This window comes from Pagrus pagrus (assembly GCF_965226575.1).
Source record: "Pagrus pagrus genome assembly, chromosome: 3".
NCBI classification, from domain to species: Eukaryota; Metazoa; Chordata; class Actinopteri; order Spariformes; family Sparidae; genus Pagrus; species Pagrus pagrus.
In genome coordinates, this window is record NC_140187.1 from 6,471,887 (window position 1) to 6,490,550 (window position 18,664).

The 18,664-nt window shown below is 42.6% G+C and overlaps 2 protein-coding genes across 8 annotated transcripts in view; both read left to right on the forward strand.

The window, feature by feature from the left end:
- Positions 1-9,640, forward strand: part of LOC311255399 (plasma membrane calcium-transporting ATPase 1-like) — a 91,959-nt gene extending 82,319 nt beyond the window's left edge. For 5 of the 6 annotated variants that reach the window (XM_084349833.1, XM_084349834.1, XM_084349837.1 and 2 more), the window contains one exon: positions 1,742-9,640. In XM_084349833.1, coding sequence (XP_084205959.1) covers positions 1,742-1,981 — 240 coding nt within the window. In that variant the 3' untranslated portion in view covers positions 1,982-9,640. The remainder of the gene's footprint in view (positions 1-1,741) is intronic. The other variant, XM_084349835.1, reaches the window with a different exon arrangement.
- A 5,436-nt stretch (positions 9,641-15,076) lies between these two features.
- Positions 15,077-17,599, forward strand: pth4 (parathyroid hormone 4). 2 transcript variants are annotated; one of them, XM_084347738.1, is made up of 3 exons: positions 15,077-15,167; positions 16,712-16,825; positions 16,941-17,599. In XM_084347738.1, the coding sequence occupies exons 2-3, from the start codon at positions 16,740-16,742 to the stop codon at positions 17,212-17,214; spliced, it is 360 nt and encodes a 119-aa protein (XP_084203864.1). In that variant the 5' UTR covers positions 15,077-15,167; positions 16,712-16,739; the 3' UTR covers positions 17,215-17,599. The 2 variants fall into 2 exon arrangements, with proteins under 2 accessions (XP_084203864.1, XP_084203863.1); XM_084347737.1 differs by having other exon boundaries at positions 15,085-15,167; positions 16,737-16,825.
- The last annotated feature ends 1,065 nt before the right edge of the window (positions 17,600-18,664 follow it).

The following is an 18,664-nucleotide window of genomic DNA, read 5'->3' on the forward strand; positions in this document are numbered from 1 at the left end:
GGCAGAGGAAGCGACTTAAGTCGGAGAGAAGAGAGCAGCTAGAGGACAAAACGATTCTGACTCTGAATGTGATTATAACAGTGTGCATGTGTTTGTTGTTTTTCCCCCGTGTGTGTGTGTGTGTGTGTGTGTGTGTGTGTGTGTGTGTGTGTGTGTGCGCGCGTGTTTGTGTTGTTTACTGGGCCGGGTATCGTTTGAGAATAATCTATACGAGTGCTAACACCATCAAGGCAGATTTACAGTTGGCAAAGAGGGCCCAGACCCCGAGTAGCTCCTAAAGTCAGTTATCCAGCCTGTCAGTTGGTTTTTGATATTTATACACATTTTTTTATACATCAGAATTTGAATTTTTGCATATTTGTATAACTAAAGTACAAAATAAACAAAGACAGGTCCTGCTTTATTAGAAGGCCCTGTGTTTTAACGTTTTACTTTGTATTGTGATCACATGATGTGTAACGGTACACGTCAGAGTCGGCGTGTACCTCAGCTTTGGCTTCACGGTTCAGTATGAGTTCAGTTCAATTTGATAAAAGCAACAAAAAATCACAAATGCATAAGAACAGGTTTCTTTTTATTTATTCTCAACAGACAGTAGTGCAACTGTCTCGCAACACAGTCGTCCACGCCGTCCTTGTCTGATCCACCACTTGCTCTCTGAGACTTTGATAAGAGTTTGCTGTAGAACAGTAAAAATCTGGCCAGTGTGACTGACTCAGAGGTAATCTTTGTATGACTGCATACACTGAACCTTGAGGTCTGTATCGTCACAGTTACTGTAGGGGCGAATACGTGTACCGTTACACCCCGAAATATTCCTGAATAAAGTTGGATCTAATCAAATTAGCAAAAACCGATTAACACAGCGAAGACCTCGGGGGGACGCAGTCTCCCAACACTGCAGTTCAGTACCTCTCACAGAGTTTGTCTTGACTCAAATCAGGAAATATCTGATCAAAGAACAGACTGACGACACATTTCAGATCAGACAAATAAAGGCCTGGGGTTCAACTGCAGACCTTAATCTTCACTGCGTGTTCACGGCGTTGGGAGGCTCGACAGTCACATTGAGAGGACTCGCGTCCCCTCTGAGGACTGAAGAGTGCGTCCTCACAGACTGACTTTTTACTTTAGATTGGTTCAGGCTCAGGTCAGACAAATGTTAGGGTATTCTGGGTAATGTGGAAAATCACTAAGTGGTCGGAGGAAGGTTGAATGTTCGACCTCCAAATAATTCTTTACTACATAAGATATAAATCAAATTCAAAACAAAGAGCACTTTAGATTTGGGTGTGTTTGCCTACTTCTTCAGGCGCTCTACTTCCTATGAAGGGAAATCTTAATGCTTTAGTAAACAATCATATCTTAGATGTGTGTGTATATGTGTGTGCGTGTGTGTGTGTGTGTGTGTGCGCTGTAGCATTTGTGATTTGATGCTCCTCCACATTCATTGGTGGATTTTTTAGTTGCAGTTTGTCTTCTTGCGTTCAGCTGCATCCAACATCATGTCGACCTTTTTTTTGACCCTTGTGTTGATGTGTTGTGGGTTTTGTTTTGTTCTCCATCCAGCCGGCCTGTTATTGATGTTGTGTTTTGTGGTTTTGCACCTCCCCGCCCAGATTCAGATGCACGACCACCATGTGTCCCATCAGCCCCTGCTGCCTGTTTGACATCACACCGTCATGAAGTTGTTGCTGATCAGCTCGTCCTCTGACGCTTTTTCTTTCTTTCTTTGTTTCAGATTAAGGTGGTGAACGCGTTCCGTAGCTCCCTGTACGAGGGGCTGGAGAGCCCAGAGTCCCGTAGCTCCATCCACAATTTCATGGTCCATCCCGAGTTCGTGCCCCTGTCCGAGGAGGAGGCCCGCATCCCCGAGGAGACTGGAGACGAGATCGACTCCCTCCCCGGCGCCTCCTCTGGGGCGGGGGGAGGAGGAGAGCCGCCCAGCGCCTTGCCACACAGCCGCGAGTCATCCATCTGAGCTCCTCCTCCCTCCTCCTCCTCCTCCTCCCTCCACTATCTCAGCATCATCTGTCATCCCACCAACTGAACTGTCGCACCGAGGAGGGAAGTCATCGCTCCGCTCATCCCCTCATCCTGCATACACACATGCTTCACATCGTCATCACCCCCCTTCAGTCATTCCTGCCACATTGTGTTTTTCATACTGACTGTGGCGTCGTTCTGCCTGTAAGTTTGTCCTTCCACCGCCACCACCTCCACCACCACACATGTATCAGTAGAGGGTGGAGTCCAGAGTCTCCACTGTGGAAGGCCTGTCCTTGTCCATTCATGTATATTTTTTACTTGATGATCCTTTTGAAAAGCTTTTAAACGATGTTGGGTTCGATCTTTGCGGGACTTGCAGCAGCATGTTGTGTTCTGTACTCGCTTCATTCCTGCGTAACGCTCTCAAAAATGGCACCGAACTTTTCAAAGAGTGCAGTGATTCTCATGTACATAACGCTTTCGCTCCTCTACACAGCTAACAGCCGGGTTTGGTGTTCAGAAGATTTTTAGGCAAATGCAAAAATGTAATCTTTTATTTTGTTTGTTTTTAAAACCTCTAAAGATTGTTAATTGATGGTTGATTCAAACTCCACAGAATGTCTTGTGCGTGTGACACTACAGTGTTCAAGGTTCAACTGTTAAAAAAATGTTCTTCCCTTTATCGTGTCTGTATGTGTTGGTTTTTCTTTAGCTGCTGTGTTGCATGTGGAAGGACAGAATGTTTACGACCCAAAAATATCCAACATGGCAGCGTTCAGAGAGCGCTCGCTCTTTGCTCTGCGGGGCTCTGACCTCAACTCATCCAGTCAGGGTTCTGGTTCTCTCTGCCCCTCCCCCCCCCCCCAGTACGTCCACAGTGTCGATAGGAAACAAGAGTGTGGTTCAAGTTCCCCCCTCTAGTAGGATGCATGTTTTGTTTCATTCGTGTTGAGTCGCATGATAACTTAGGAATGAATATTTGGGATTCTGTTTAGACAACCATATGTGTGTTAGTCTGCAGCAGCGTCTGTTCAGAGCTCCATTAACTTCCTGACTGTAGGACTGAACATCCTGTCACCGCGACGGGACAGAGACAGGCTCGTCAATCAGCTCACGGAGAGGGAACCGCAGCGGGGACGTTAAAGCCCTGAAATACTCCTCCAGTGAACGTCTGCATACGCGTTCCACACATCAACGCGCTTGTAGACGAGTACAGTCTGTTCTTGTGGTTCCTTAAGAAGTGCTGAGTTTTCCCCAGCGCGCTGATGAAATGAGGCCAGAACGTACGCCGAATGCTTTTATTGTCAACAGTCAGAAAACTGACTTTGACTTTGGCTAACACAGAACCAGAATACTTGAAGGATGAGGCTAATCATTCACCGTTCTTCCTCGTCCTCTCGCTCTCTTTGTATCCCTGACGTCTCCTCTCTGACAGGCTCATATTAGCTAAGTCCAGCCATCTTGAAGTCTGCCAACCAATAAAAAAAAACAGCCTGTGACCGTGACACTGTGAGGTGACCCCCGCTAACCACTGCCCCACTGTGCCGTCCTCACAGATGACCAAATTTATGTCACGTGGACCTGAAAAATGTCGTTTGGGCTCTCCAGACTGAACCGTACTGCCACAGGGTGAGAACTATTTGTCCATTTGCCTCTTCTAAATAAATAGTTCCCACACACTTAGATCTGGGTTGCAGTGGACCAGACTAAGACAGATAGCCCCAGTTTACCTTGTCTCCTCCCCAGAGACGCATCAAGCTCGTCCTGGTGGATCCTGAGGGGTTTCCAGACCAGATAGGACGTACAGTCCCTGCAGATTACGTCCACAGGGAGGGGTCCTGATCAGATGGTCACCTGAGTCCTTTCAGCATGAAAGAGCAGTGTTTCTAATCCACCTCATTTCACGTCCCAGGGACGAGTCTTTGTCTCAGTTTGCACGGTCCAGTTCACATCTGTTGGTGCACACGTGTCTTTAGTTTGACTTTATGTAATCTCACCCCCTCTAAAGTTTAACTTGTGCTCTGAACGCTAACACTGTTAAAAGGGGAATGACTGCGGTGTCGATGAGTCAGTTCAGTTCAACAGACAGGAAGTTCATAGATGGATGAACAGAATCTGGACAGTCTGTCTGTGTTCAAGACAAATCTTAGTACCAGTTCTGATGTTTTTGTTCCCTCGTTTGTCAGTTCTGACGAACAGAAACTAAATCATCTGTTCTTATTGAAGTAATGTGCTACTACTGCCATATTTCCAACTTTTTGTCATGACTAGGTTCTTCCTCCCCTCTGATGAGCTTTTTCTATGTAACTCAGAGCCATATTTTATAGGTTGTCTGTATTGTTTTTTATCTCATGGTTATCGAGGTTTCCTTTGGACTTTCTCACCCCCGACCCCTCGACCCCCCCCCCACATCCTCCTCCCCGGCCCTTTACTCCAAACATGACCAAAAAGCAAGGAGAAAATCTTCAGTCGTCACTGCCGAACCAAGTTTAAAGGACCTCTACAATGTTTACATGAAAAGCAAGTGGGTGGCAGTTCGCCTGCGCTTCTCTCATCCGACCACTTCCCTTTCATTCCCTTGCTTTCCTGAATCTTAGAGTTACTATTTAACTAAATGGGGAATCTTTCTTGCATGGTTTTCATATAAAATTCAATGTTTTGCTCATTTTTTACAATTCTTCTGTATTTTTATATTAAGTACTTTTTAATATTTTGGAGATATATGAATATATATGTATAGGCTGAAGAGTTTGGTGACAGTACAGTACATGAATGAGATGAATCTAACGTGGACTTTTTACAGCTCTCTAAATATTTATGCCACGTGTGTCGTCTTGGTCACCTGATGTTAGGGCTCAGAAACCTGCAGTGACTTGTTTACTTCCTGTTGGCCGTTCAATTGGAATCTCAACAATCTCGTTCCATCAGCCCCCTTTTACATGAGTATATTCACCTTATATAAGATGTTGTGATACACTACACGCTATGTGATTACGCAGTTATCCAACTCCATTAGAGTTCAGCAAATGCAACGTGAATACAGCTAACTGTATCAAACATTAAATGGGAGTGTATAATTATTTATCCAACCTCTGGGTTTCTTTGTTTCTGTACTTTGAAGCTACTAAGACTGATTTCTTTGAATGAGTGGATCGAAGCTGTTTTCCAACTGACTGGTGTCGGAGCTGACGACTTTATAGAGGATCAAAGCTGTGTCCCGCTTCAGGCTCCGCCTCCTTTTTGATGCGGCGCGTCTGCCCTCGTCACAAAACGAGCTCCGATCGCCTCGAGACCAAAACTGAGGATCAAAGTAGCGACGGCCCAGGCAGTGAGTTTCTTTCAGCCTTTGACTCAGACCTGAACCCAACATGCGTAAAGTCTCTGGGACTGGAGGACAGTTTGAGCCAGCTCGTCTCGGGTCGCTAGAAATTAATCAAAAGATTGATCCCATGACGACCTCCTCTAACACTGCGCCACCAAAAGAAATGTGAACTCTCTTTGAGCTCTTCTGTTGATTTATTCGTCATAGTTTCAGTATTTCATGTACGATAAGGAACTTTTAACTGGCTATGACACAGTCTCAGTTTAAAACTGATGCATCTTTGTGACCTACATAAGCAAACGAGGCCATCAGTGGAAGATTATAGTTATTCTTGATGCCTGTCGCCAGGTTGGATAAATCTTGTAATTAAAACTGCTGTTCATGGTGAAGTGTTGAGGATGATTTGAGGAGTTTCAGCCTGAAGAAAGAAGGTGCTCTGCAGTCTCTTGTCATATTAAAGTTATTAATTTTTACGCAGACACAAATATATAGATTACTTCATCGCCATGCATCCTGCAAACAGCTTAAATAAGGAAGAGAATAAGTCGTCTCTTTCCTTAATTCGCTTCTGAACACTAAAGTATTCGCTATCCAGATCAAGATCCTTACAGGAGGTGGTGGTGTTCATACCACTTTTGTCCACAGGGGCCGCCAGAATCAACAAAAATCAAGAACCTTGTAGCAGCTTTAACGATGTGATAAATTACTGTACATCCTGCTGTAGATGTTTACATGCCTAATCATGGCTCTGAAGCTCGGGCTGCTCGTGGACCACATGTATTAAATCCGGGAACACGGAAAGACGCCACATATTTCATTTAGTCATGAGGCGGAGCCTGTGACGGGACACAGCCGCAGCTGTAGATGTCATCGCCATTTTATACAACCACCAACTTTCAGAAAACATACCGCGGGAAGAGAGCAGGACTGTTAAAGCGCTCGTGACATCACTTCCTCTTCCTGCCGTGTGTCGGTTGCCTGTAAATGAGACGCACCTCGCAAATGATGACGCGTTTCCTCTCTGTTTTGTTCGACTGCTGATTCTGACAGAACAGCGGTGCTCCTACAGTCAGTACAATGTAAATATTGTCATATAAGTGAATGAAGTGTACCTGCTGTCTGTCGGTGGCAGGAAATGGGAGAGGGGGCAATCAGCCAATCATCACCCAGCAAAGCTTTAAAGAATGTTCTGCCAAAGTCGTTTCTTCTTCTGCACAAGTTTGCCGTCACGCCCCCCAACACACCCACCCATCCACCTCCTCCCTCCCTCCCTCCCTCCCTCCCGTCTGGATAAGATTGTCCCTCTGTGCTTGCCATGGCCTCGCTGTGGTGATCGTCTGTTGGACTGGTTGGACTGGTTGCCCTCACGTCTCATGCCAGGCGCACAGTACAGCCCGGCCACCAGAGACGCTCCAGAACTGTTTGTGCTTCTGGTTCTCGTCACAAATCAAACTCAGCAGCGGACTGAAAATCTTCGCCTGGTTTTTAAGTTTTCCCTGAAGTTTGCCGCAGTTTTCCAACCGGACTTCTGTATGGAAAAGGAACTCGCTTCTTCTCCAGTCATTGTTGCATTTTGACTGCTTCCTCTTCAGAGCACTGCCTTTCTCAGAACAGCTTCCTGTCGCCGGATACTAAGGAATACTTTGGAGAAGCTTCACATCCACTTCAAAAATTCACAAATAAAAAAAAAAAGAAAATGGTTAAAACGAACTGGAATATCACAGCTGGAAAAGTCATAACCACTTAACATATGTATCTATATATTTATATATTATCTCTATATATTTATATCTAGTATAGTGGATATAAATACATAGATTTATATATGGTTTCTCAGTTGAACTTCATTGCAAAAAAGACTGAAAAAGATTTGTTTTCTGTAATTACTATGATACACAGTAATAGGCGTTGGTGTTATTTTTGTATAAACATAATATCATCTATGTGGCATGCATGACATATATACAAAAATTTGGTGGTTTAAAGCAATATGTCCAACCTGGTGCGATTGGTTCCGTCGTGTTCTGTGTAGCCTAAAGCCACTCTGTGCGAAAAGAGACAAAAAAGACAAAAAAATGAACAAAAAAACAAAAAAGAGAAACTGCATTTGGATAAAACTTAACTGTTCAGTATCTGTGTTCAATGTTCTGTGTTCTGCATGTTTTAGTATGGAATGAAACATCCCAAATGTTGACTTGTTTTTCTCAAATGAATCTCAAACACACGCCCCAAAACACATGCAACACTAACACACACACACTAACACACGCACACACACACACACACACACATGTATTTGCACTGTGAGGTGAAACACACTGAGGAAATTAAAACTGTGTGACTTCTTATGGATGGATTGATGAAAGATGACGATTCCTCTTTTTTTGTTTCCATCGTCTCAAAATAACTTTGAACTGATCTGTCCGCTCATCCACCTCTCCGCTGTTTCATCCACCAGTCCCAGCACGCACGCACACACACACACACACACACACACACACACACACACACACACACACACACGTAAACACACACACATGTATTTTACAGATGCTCCTGAACTCATCACCCACTCATCTGTGCAGTGAGAGGAGGAGGGAGACAATGACAGTAAACAGGCCTGAAACACTCAGCATGTGGTTCAGGTAGGCTTCAGCTCTGCAGGTGTCATCATGTCACCAATCGCATCCATCGATCGTCATGATCCATCATCCTCCTGAAAATGAGGATGATGCAGTTTGTTGTTGCTCACCTGTAAAATGTTTTGTGTTCATGTCTGAGCCCGTCTGGTTTTTATCTGTTCTGTCGGTCTGATCATTTAGACGTGTAGTTTGTCGACCAGGGCGCACTGACGAGGTTATTTTCAACTGTAAAATGTATGACTGCAACGACTCAGTAACGATTAATCTGTAGATCCTTCTTTTGATTGATTAATGTACAATTTTATAAAATATAAAATATCAGAAAATGCCTGTTACTGTATAATTTCCCCCTCGACCGCAAGATGACGTCTTGAAAATCCTCCCCAAAGATGTTCAAATGTTTGAGACGCTGAAATCAAAGAATGTTTAGTCTTTGATTAATTGATCACAGAGAGCTAATCTGCAGCTGTTTTCTCTAATCGTTTTCACTCCTGTAAGATGTCCTGCCTGTCACAAAATGTGGCTGTAATTTGTGGAAAAAAACAATTTGAAGGCATCTTTAAGAAATATTTTTGTTTAATTATGTGTTTGTGTAAAAGATCTAATTGTGCGTCAGTATTGATCAGTGACAGTCTGACAGTCGAGTTGCTGATGACGGGGAAAGAAAATGTTGTTTAAAGTTGAATTTACATTGAATCAGATCATCACTGCCATTAAAGTAATGTTTACGTTGGATTTTTTTAAAGTCCTAAATGACATGAAAATAAGAGACCAAAAAAAAAGAAGAAAAAACTGCCAAAGCCGCGATGACTCCTTAAGATTTCTATTTGTTCTCCTGAACACTAAACAACGTGTAAATCAGACAGCTGTGGAGTTTCTTTAGGCTAGCAGTTTCCCTCTGCTTCCAGTCTTTGTGCTAAGCTAAGCTAAAGATGGACTTCAAACTGAAAATCTGAAAAAGAGAAACAGGAATATTTTATAAAATGTTCCTTCACACCTGATATTCATCCAACACAACACGACTGAACATTCCTCCTCAGAGTTAATCTGTTTAGAAACGCGTATTTTCAATTATCAGGCTGTAGAAGCGTCGTCATGGTGACGGTGTCGGCAGCGTTAAGGGTTGAATGTTGGACTGTGCGGTCACGTTGAAGTGAGCTGAGTGTGCTGAGATGAAAGTTTGGCAGATCTGTCAGCAGGATTCAAGAAATACTGAGGTCATAAATCTAAAATTGCTCCGATCTGATGCCACAACAATTAAGTCGCTCCTAAACTTTTAGATTTATACAATTTTTTATCAACCCGTACACACGTTCTGTAAAGTTTAGCATAGAGGTCTGGGTCGGTCCTCCATTTTGGTCCTGACTGAACAATCTCAACAACTCTTCGATGAGTTGCTGTTAAATTTTAGTGACACTCACACTTTTGTAGTTTTCAGTGAATCATCTCGACGTCTATTTTAAAAATTAGCTACAAACATTAACTTCCCATAAATAATGAATTACCGTTCTTTTGATGATCCTCTGACTTTTCCTCTACCGCCAGTTTTTAATCTGTCGAACGCTGATTTCTGAACAAAATCCTGAAAAACTGACGGCATTCCCATCAGCCTCAGCTTGACCGTGTTCAGTGGTGATTAGTGGACGTTAGCAAATTAAGATGGTGAACGTGGTACGATCCAGATTCCCCCCAAAAAACTTGGTACGTCGTGTAAAACATAAATCTAAACAGAATCAAATCGTTAGCGAACAAACTGTTTACAGAAGATTTACAGATGGTTGGTGAACCTCGCCTCGTCCTCTCTCACCTGACACCAGTGGACTTCGTCAAACAGGCGTTTTTGGAGCGTTCCACATCTTTTGTTTGAAACACGTCGCTGCCATCGAATTCAGAATGAGAATATATTTACAAAAAACATTAAATATATTGTCTTTGTACTGTTTTCAATTGAGTATCTGTCAAAAAGGGAGAGTAGATTATTCTGATTTACGTTTTACGCAGCGTCCCGGCGTTCCCCCTGCTCGACATCAGGCGTCACCGCGTCGTTAAACTCGGAGGTCGTGACCTCGGTGTCTCCTGTCCTGTCTGTCAGACTCTGAGCCTCAGCAGTGAGTCTGTGTGTGAGCCGAAACAAAACTTCCTGTGCTTCCCTGTGTGTGTGTGTGTGTGTGTGTGTGTGATGTTGGCTCGTTGAAGGTGTGTTTCCTCAGTGTGTGTGTCACCTTCTCCCTCGTCCACTCTCATCCTGTCCGTCTCTCTCCGTCATCCTCCTCCTGTTTGCTTCAATCTATGCAACAGACTCCTCCAGTTCGACTCCAGTGGTTCATCTGCTCTCTCTCTCTCTCTCTCTCTCTCTCTCTCTCTCTCTCCCTCACACTCTCACTCTGTCTCGCTCGTCCTCGTCTTTATCTGCTTTTTGTTTTCCAGTCCTTTCTACAAACAGAACCACGATACCTGTACACTGATGTATGTACGCGTGTGTGTACGACAGGTGCGCACGCTCATGTTGATTTCTTTGCTCTTTTGTAAGATATGATCGTGTGGAATGCCTTGGTCTTAGTGTCATGTCGTTTGAACTTAAGCTGAACAAAAGATGATAATCAAGCAACTGAGTACAAGTTGTGACATAAGTATATATATATAATATATAAATATATATAAATATATATAAATCTATATACATAAAATAAAGCCATTGGAATTTGAAATAAATCAGTGTCCATTTGTGATTTTTTTTAAAGATTATTTTCGTTCAGATTTTTGTATTTAAAGTGATTCTTAACACTTGTTTCTTCTGTGACCTCGAGACTTTTATTACATGTATCACAAGACAGACCCGCAGCTTCAGTTGAGAGCAATAGTTAGAAGACTTCAGTTCTACAAGATAATGATGAAGCATTTAAAGGACCACAGACTTGAACGTTACGTTCACCCAAAAAATGAAATTTCAGTCATTATCTCCTCTCCGTCATCCTGATGGTGCGTCTGGTGAAGTTTTGTAGGACAGAAAACATTTCTGGAGCTTCACAGCAAAACAGAGTTGCAGCTTTCTCCTGAACAACTGAAGTAGATGGGGACTTGTTTTAAAATGTTGAATAAAAAATAAAAAAATAGAAATAAAATGGCTCCATACAGTTCATTTAGCCTAATCCCCGAGATCCTAGATTGATTTAAAAAGATGTTATTAACATCACCATTCCTGCTCGTGCTCCCGCCTCAGACGAGGTGAGTGCTAACGCTGTAAGTTTAGTAGCTACAGTTCAGATTTCAGCTGAAAAAAGGGTGTAAATAACTTAATTAATTACTTAATCAACTGTGCTTTGCTGTGAGGCTCCAGAAACATTTTGTGGAGAAACCACAGGACAACCTCAGAGGGCCTGTCCTTTATTTCGTGTTGGCGTCGTATCTCCCAGCAGCTGTTTCAACTGATTTCACCTTTTACACCGAAAATACAAAACACTGCCGGTAAACATGTCGACTTTTAGAAATCCAGTGAAGAATAACAAATAAAAGCTTCTTCTTTGTCATCCATGGGTTCCTCGCCAGACTCCCTTTAAAAAACGATCAATTTTGAGAGATATTTCTTTCTTTGTGTAAAAAAAAAAAAAGGATTATTTTGTTTCAGTTATGTAGGTGTGTTAGCATTTAATGCCAGGTGTGACTTGACAGGCTTGAAGCGGTCCATTTGTGATCGGATCACTCAGAACACTTGCTAATCTGGGCTTCCATGGATCAGAGCTTTTCCAGCTACATGTATATGGATGTATAAATCTTCAGTATTAGGTTAGAAACGTCATCTTGAGTGGAGTCGGTGCCTCTAACTCTGTTGAATTTAGGTTTGGTGTTGGTCCGTGGGAACGAGTGAGGGATCCTTGTTGTTGTAGTAACATTAATACATATACATTTATAAATACCCCTCAGATTTGATGACTCTGCTCAAGAGCCATCGTCAGGATAAACTTCACCTCATCACCTCCACGACTCTGATAAAACTGGTTGTAATGAGCTGTTCTGCCTCCAGGGGGCGCTCTGCATCAGTCCTGGTGTATTTCATTTCACTCTCTGGACTAAATGTAGTGTTTTTTTTATTCTCCTCCTGAATCTGAAGCTCCAGTTGTGGCGGAACAAGACCTCCTCCTCCTCAGCAGCACTCAGCTGCTCAGTGCAACACTGCCACCGTGTGGACACAGGCTGAGTTACACCTGACCGATGACACCAGGTTTACAAGTCAAACATGCTCTATATGGATGGATTTAAGACCTCCAGAAGCAACTAACACTGAAATAAACAACAACCTAATTATTCATAATCTTAGATGAACAGATTTAATTTAATAAAGATATTATCAACTCATCATAATAAGGACAGAAGTAATAAAGTGTGATTTATTCCCACATCCTGTTGTTTTCTACTTCAGGACCAGAGGAAGTTTCTGTTCGTTTGGACCTTTACTCCTCGATAACTCTGCTGTGTCATGAGGCCATCACTGTGCTTGATTTGAAAACATGTTAGTCGTTTTGGTTTTAACAAGCTGTCTTTCAACCACTCTTTCTTCCGTTCAGCCACTAACTCTCCTCTAATTGTGTCGGTGCTGCTGGATGAAGTGTTAGATGATGAAATAAGAGGAAATTGCCCCCGAAAAGAAACCTGAACCGAAGTCGCAAAAAGAAATTGTGCCGACGGTAGACGAAGCACATCAGAGAGTTCATGTAACGAGGAGAAATGTAACACGGCTTCATCTGCAGTTTGATCCTCTGATCAGAGCTGAGAAAAGAAAAAGTGACGTAACATCTTATCAAAGGTTCAAAATAAATTCATTTATTAGTAATCATCATGACCTCTGACTGTAGAGATCAATGGGCGGAGCCTCCAGGTATGAAAGGTGAAGCCAGTGATGAAGTGCCGTCAACCTGCACTCTTTCTGATGACCAGCAGGGGGCGACGTCCACTGGTTGTAAAACTGTAAGCTTATGAGAAAACGACCCTACTTCACACTTAACGTATGTAACAGTTTCCTGATGAGTTTATGATCTCAGTCTCCTTCAACACAGCACGATGTTCATTTAGTGAATTATGTCCCTTTAAGAGTTAAACAGACGATAAAGCAGGTTTTGCTTCAGACGCAGCTGCCTTCTGATTGACGAGTCGCGACCACGGCCTGTCCTCCGGTTCTCAGTCTGATCCACACACAGTTATTTGTGCATGTTTTACAAACTAATTATTTTTGGTGCCAAAGGTGCTATTTGTAAGAAAGGTTGATTTTTGAGTTTCGTTCCCAACTCGTCAAAAACTGACGCTTTAGGATTGTAGGACGGGTCGGACGCCGTCCCAAAGCATCATTATTTGATGAGTTGGGAACGAGACTCAAAAATCCACTTTTCAAACAAGACCTTTGATGTGTCAGTGCTGTGGTTAAAGTCTGCTAAGACATTTCTTACATGGAGTTTTAAAGGAGAGGGGCCCATGAGCTCTGGTTGTTATCGTGTCATGTTTTAATGTTTTAATGTTTTGAAATCCTGCAGTGTTTTATTTTCCAAACAGAGACGTTGTGTGCTGTCAAGGGACTGCAGATGTGAATTAGATTTTAGCCAACTCTGGTAAAGCTAAGAAGCTGTGCACTGTCCTTATCAAATAAACAAATATAATAAATAAATGTAATAAATAACATCTGCCACGTGGATTCTTCTGTCAGTCACCACGGAGAGGCTGTAGGGCCGCAGCATGTCTCTGCAGGGCAAGAGCAAAAAGTGAATGAATGAATGAAAGTGATAGAAATTAGTTTATGCCACAGATTTATACAAGTTTACACTCGAGGGCCAATTGTTCACCAGACTGCAGGAAATACAGTCCCTGATGCTCAACTTTCTGGAGCGTACGATCCTCAGACCATCGCTTTGCTTTTGAAATCCTCCCTATTTTTGAGGCCTCAATGTTGGCCGTCATCCTGGATCCTCTCTGAACCGACCTCAGAGACTCCTCGAGCTCTCCAACATTTAAAGGGGCTCTTTGTGACAATTCATAGTAATTTACATGTTAATCTCTTTCTTATCGAATGTGAGCGGATTGTAACGTGATGTGAAAAATGAGACCTTCCCCGCCTCTCTCGGCTGTCTCTACCAGCCTGTGGACGATTTGTTGAAGTTGTTCAAGTGCTGCTTGACTGTGGATTTCTCTGTGAAGGACTCGGGTCAGATTTCCTGCGACGGTCTAAAGGATGTGACTTCAGGCCTCGTCTCAGTGCTTCTCTTCGCTCCGCTAACAGCGTAGCTAAAGTTAGCTTATAAAAAGAGTCTGCTAACATGAACTAACGACTGCACAGAGCCTCTTTAAGAGTAAGAAATGTGATAACAACCTGAATTTCCCTTCTGCTGATTAGTCTCTCCTCTTCCTCCTCTCTCCGTCTCTGTTTGTCTTTAAATGTCTTCACACCTTCATCATTTACTCTCTAATGGACTGAATCACTCCTCCACCCACGAGCCTCTGACAGCAGCCAACATTTCTCTCTGCTGGAAACTCGTCCTGGAAGGTGTTGTCAAGATGGCCGCATTTCTACCCTCGACTGTGGCGACGCCGCAGCAACCAGAGGCTGCAGGTCGTTTGGCTTCATTAGTGTCGGTGGGGGGTGCCGTGATGTCAAGGAGCTCCAGGCGACAAGCATGTTAACTACGGCCCGAGTGAGTTTAGAAAAGTTGGAACCCGAGCTGACAGACAGTTTGCTGACTCCACACTGACTCACCGCTGCGTGTCTGCAGCCTCGACATCAGTGAAACCATTCAGACGTTCCTCTAAACTCCCTTCTGTCTTTGTCAGGCGCCTGAATCTCTCCGAGGAGAGGAAACGGGGTCGGATTAGACCGAAAAAAAAATGGAGAAATGATAATCCCTCAATTGAATTTCATCCTCCTTTTGAAAACATCAGATTATGTAAAGAGAGTGTGTGAGTGTGTGTAAACGTCGTCCTCTGTCGCAGCACAAACAACCTGCAAGACGTTTGATATTTTCCCTCCACAGAGCCACATGTCAGAGAGACGCCGCTGCTGACGTGTTTCATTAGCAAATCAAATGTGTGCGTGCGTGTGTGTGCGTGCGTGTGTGTGCGTGCGTGTGTGTGCGTGCGTGTGTGTGTGTGTGTCGGGGGCTCTATAAAAGGGCCCGAGGTCGAACCTGAAGTCAGTTTATTGACTGATGATCAGAGGAGCGGCTGTCAACAACAAGGTGAGTAACTTTAAGACCGTCATCACCTAACGAAGCTCAGAGTGATTTATACTTGATTTCATCTTTAATTTGTTTTCATAGTTTGTTTGTTTTTCTGTCACGCTTCAGTGATCTGTGTTTTCTTCTACTCCTGTAATAGAATTTAATTTCTTTAAAGGTGCACTACGTAGTTTTGGGGAAGAAATTTTAATCAGAGAAAAAAAATCTGCATTAACAGATTTTTGTATGCCTCAACAAACTAAATAAACAACCTCTTCTTTTCATGACTGAATAAACAAACTGACCTTTAAAGGACAACACAGCTTCATACTGTTTTACTTTGTTTATAACTGGGGGACCCTGCCACCTTTATAGCTTCAAATAGTGTTCTGGGACCTTAATTTCCTCTGAGAACAACTTGTTTATTCAGTTATGGAAACAAATCAATATTTCTGAGTTTGTAATATCACCTCATTAATATTATAAATATTAATTCTGAGTTGTAATTTCTTCCAAAACTACGTAGTGCTCCTTTAAACATGGTTTTTGTATTGTAATGTTGCTTTGTGATTGGTTCAGACAACAAAACGGACACATTTTTCCAGTTAAAGGTTCATTATGTAGTTAAAACTCGGTCACACTGCAAGGAAGTCTGGGATTATAGCATTTTCTCGAAGTGAGATAAGAAAGACTGAAGCACTGATCACTTTTCCTCAGCATTTAGTGAATTTAAACATCTCTTCTGGGTCATTTCAGTCCGTTAGGAAGCAAAGAAAATGTCTGTAATTCAATATTACTCTTCTTTCCCATCATCACACCTGCTGTGAGAACTGTGACTTCTTTAAGACCAACAGTTCAAAAGTACGTCCACAAATATTCATTTAGATTTGATATTTCTTGATGTTTGAATCAAAATCTATCTTGTGGGAATCGAACATTTAAAAAACTTCTGAGTTAACTTCTTCACAGAGCTCAGTTTGGATTCTGATCCAGAAAAAAATATACATTTCTTGCACAATCCATCTTAAAGAATATTCAGAAAATGTTTGACTTGCAGATCATCAGGAAAATGGCTTAAATGGCTGAAGACGAGGCTAAAATATAAAACCATCTTGTTGACGCCATATTTGATGATAAAAACTCTTAAAAAACGTTCATCCTACTTTGACAAAATGTGTGAAAACATCCACAGGAACACGTCAGACCTCCTGCAGTGAGATCATGCAGAAACAAAGTCGATTGTTCATCTGGAGTTTAAATTCGACAGCGATAAACAAACACGTGGTGGCATTTTTTTTGGATGAATAGATTGAACGGGGGATGTTCTCTGTGGATTTGAGCTCTTTTTAGGTCAAGTTGTCATCATTCATGAAAGAACAATACTTTTTTTTCTGCAGGAAAAACGGTAAGAACAAGATATTTTTTCCCGCTTTTTCTTGCGGGCGACATCGCTTCTTCGCTTAAAAACTCAAAAACGTATTCAAATATAAGAAAATGAACTGATGACAACGAGTGGAGACGTGTTTTATGATGCTTCCTGACTTTTTTTTGTCTTTTACATGAAGAGATTTGACGTGTTTGCTGTTGCAGAAGATGCAGATGTCCCACCGGTCCGTGCAGTGGCTCACCGTCCTGCTTCTTGTCGTCGTCACAACCATCCGGTGTCAACAGAGCGAGAGGTGAGACGAACATGGTGCAAAACTTCATAAATATATCAGTGAGAAAGTGTTTGGTGTGCTTCACTGAAAATGACTCTGAGGCTGACGGATGTTTCCTCTCTTCTGCTTCCTGCAGCCGTCGAGCTGTGACTGAACACCAGCTGATGCACGACCGCAGCAAAAACATCCAGAGTCTGAAGAGACTCATCTGGCTGTCCAGCGCCATCGAGGGGCTCCACACGGCCCAGACCCGCTCCGCTCCTGCTTTCAGCCCCACAAAGGTCCAGAACCTGGCTCTCAATCCAGCGCTGGTCCCTGCTGCCGGGGGCCTCCAGCCCGGCCGGGTGCAGAGCATCCTCAGAGACTTCTTTAACCCCTACCTGACCCAGCTGCCAGACAGAGAGTCCTAACATGAAGCCGCTGTACAGCATACATTAAAGATTATTATTTAATTGTGTCCATCGTGTGAACAATGAGACAAATGAAGCACAAAATCACCTGTTAGTGTCGAGACGTTCAGCAGAAGATGTTTAAAGTTTAAAAAAAACAACTCAAGCACCAGAATAAATGTTGGTAATGAACGTTTCTACTTTACATTTCTTTAGGATCCGTTTTCAGCGCTGTTCTTGTGATCTGGTCAGGTTTAGGCACAAAAACCACCTGGTTAGGGTCAGAAAGAGGTCGTGTTCTGGCTTTAAATACATATTTTGTCCCGAGGTCTCCTTAAAGGGGCACTACGTAGTTTTGAAGAAGAAATTCAAACTCAGAATTTTAATATTTACAATATAAATGAGGTAATAACACAAAGTCAGAAATAGTCATCTTTTCATAACTGAATAAACAAGCTGTTCTCAGAGGAAAATAAGGCCCCAGAAGACTGTCTGAAGCTAGAAAGGTGGCAGGGTCCGCCACATATAAACAAAGTAAAACAGTATGAAAGTGTGCTGTTTCTTTAAGGTCAGTTTGTCTGTTCAGTTCATTCAGTCATGAAAACAAAGAGAGTTTGTTTATTCTTCCCCAAAACTACAAATGCAGCTTAAAAACATTGAAATGTGAACGTATCAGTGGTTTGCAGAAACGTTAAGTGACAGCATTTTATTTTGGCGTCTGGGCTGAAAACATTTACAGTAATGAAGAAATATTTGAGTTTGAGCTGCCTGAACGAAGTTTATCAGTGAGCAGATGTTTTGTCTCAATGTGTGATCACATTCTGCATCGAAGGCTGGAAGATAAAACCAGAAAATAAAAATGTTTTCAAGCATGTGAAGAATCTTAAATTGAATCCTTTTTCCCAGTTTTTCCCATTTTTAAGGTGAAAAAATAGAGCAAGAATAATAAAAGTCTGTAAACACAAACAGAAAACTCAGAGATCGGTGTGTAGCTCTTCATGTCAGAGTTGACGGGATGAAGATAATCTATCTTTTGACATGAATTAACCTGTTTGTTATAATTACTCCAAATCCAGGATGGCGACAATTCAAACATCATTTGAATTGTTCTGGATAATTTGAGCACTACTTTCGTTCTTTGCTCTTCTCTTCAACCGAAGACAAAGTCATCATGTGTTTCCTGTTTTCTGTTCGATCTCCTGCAGCACACTCACCGGTCACACCGTCAGCCAATGAAACACTGATGCACCATATTTGGAAATGAAGAAGTCATATGTTTAGCATCATCACCTCAGGGCTGAGTGCAGTCAGGACAGAGACAGGGCTGCTGACAGGGAAATCAAGTCAGGTGTCCCGAGCCCCGGTAAGTTAGGTAACCCTAACCTTTGGAGATCATCTTGTCCCGGGCATGAGCAAGACTATCAGCATCCCTGGACAGATGGTTGACTGTAACTTCATCTGTTGGTTTAAA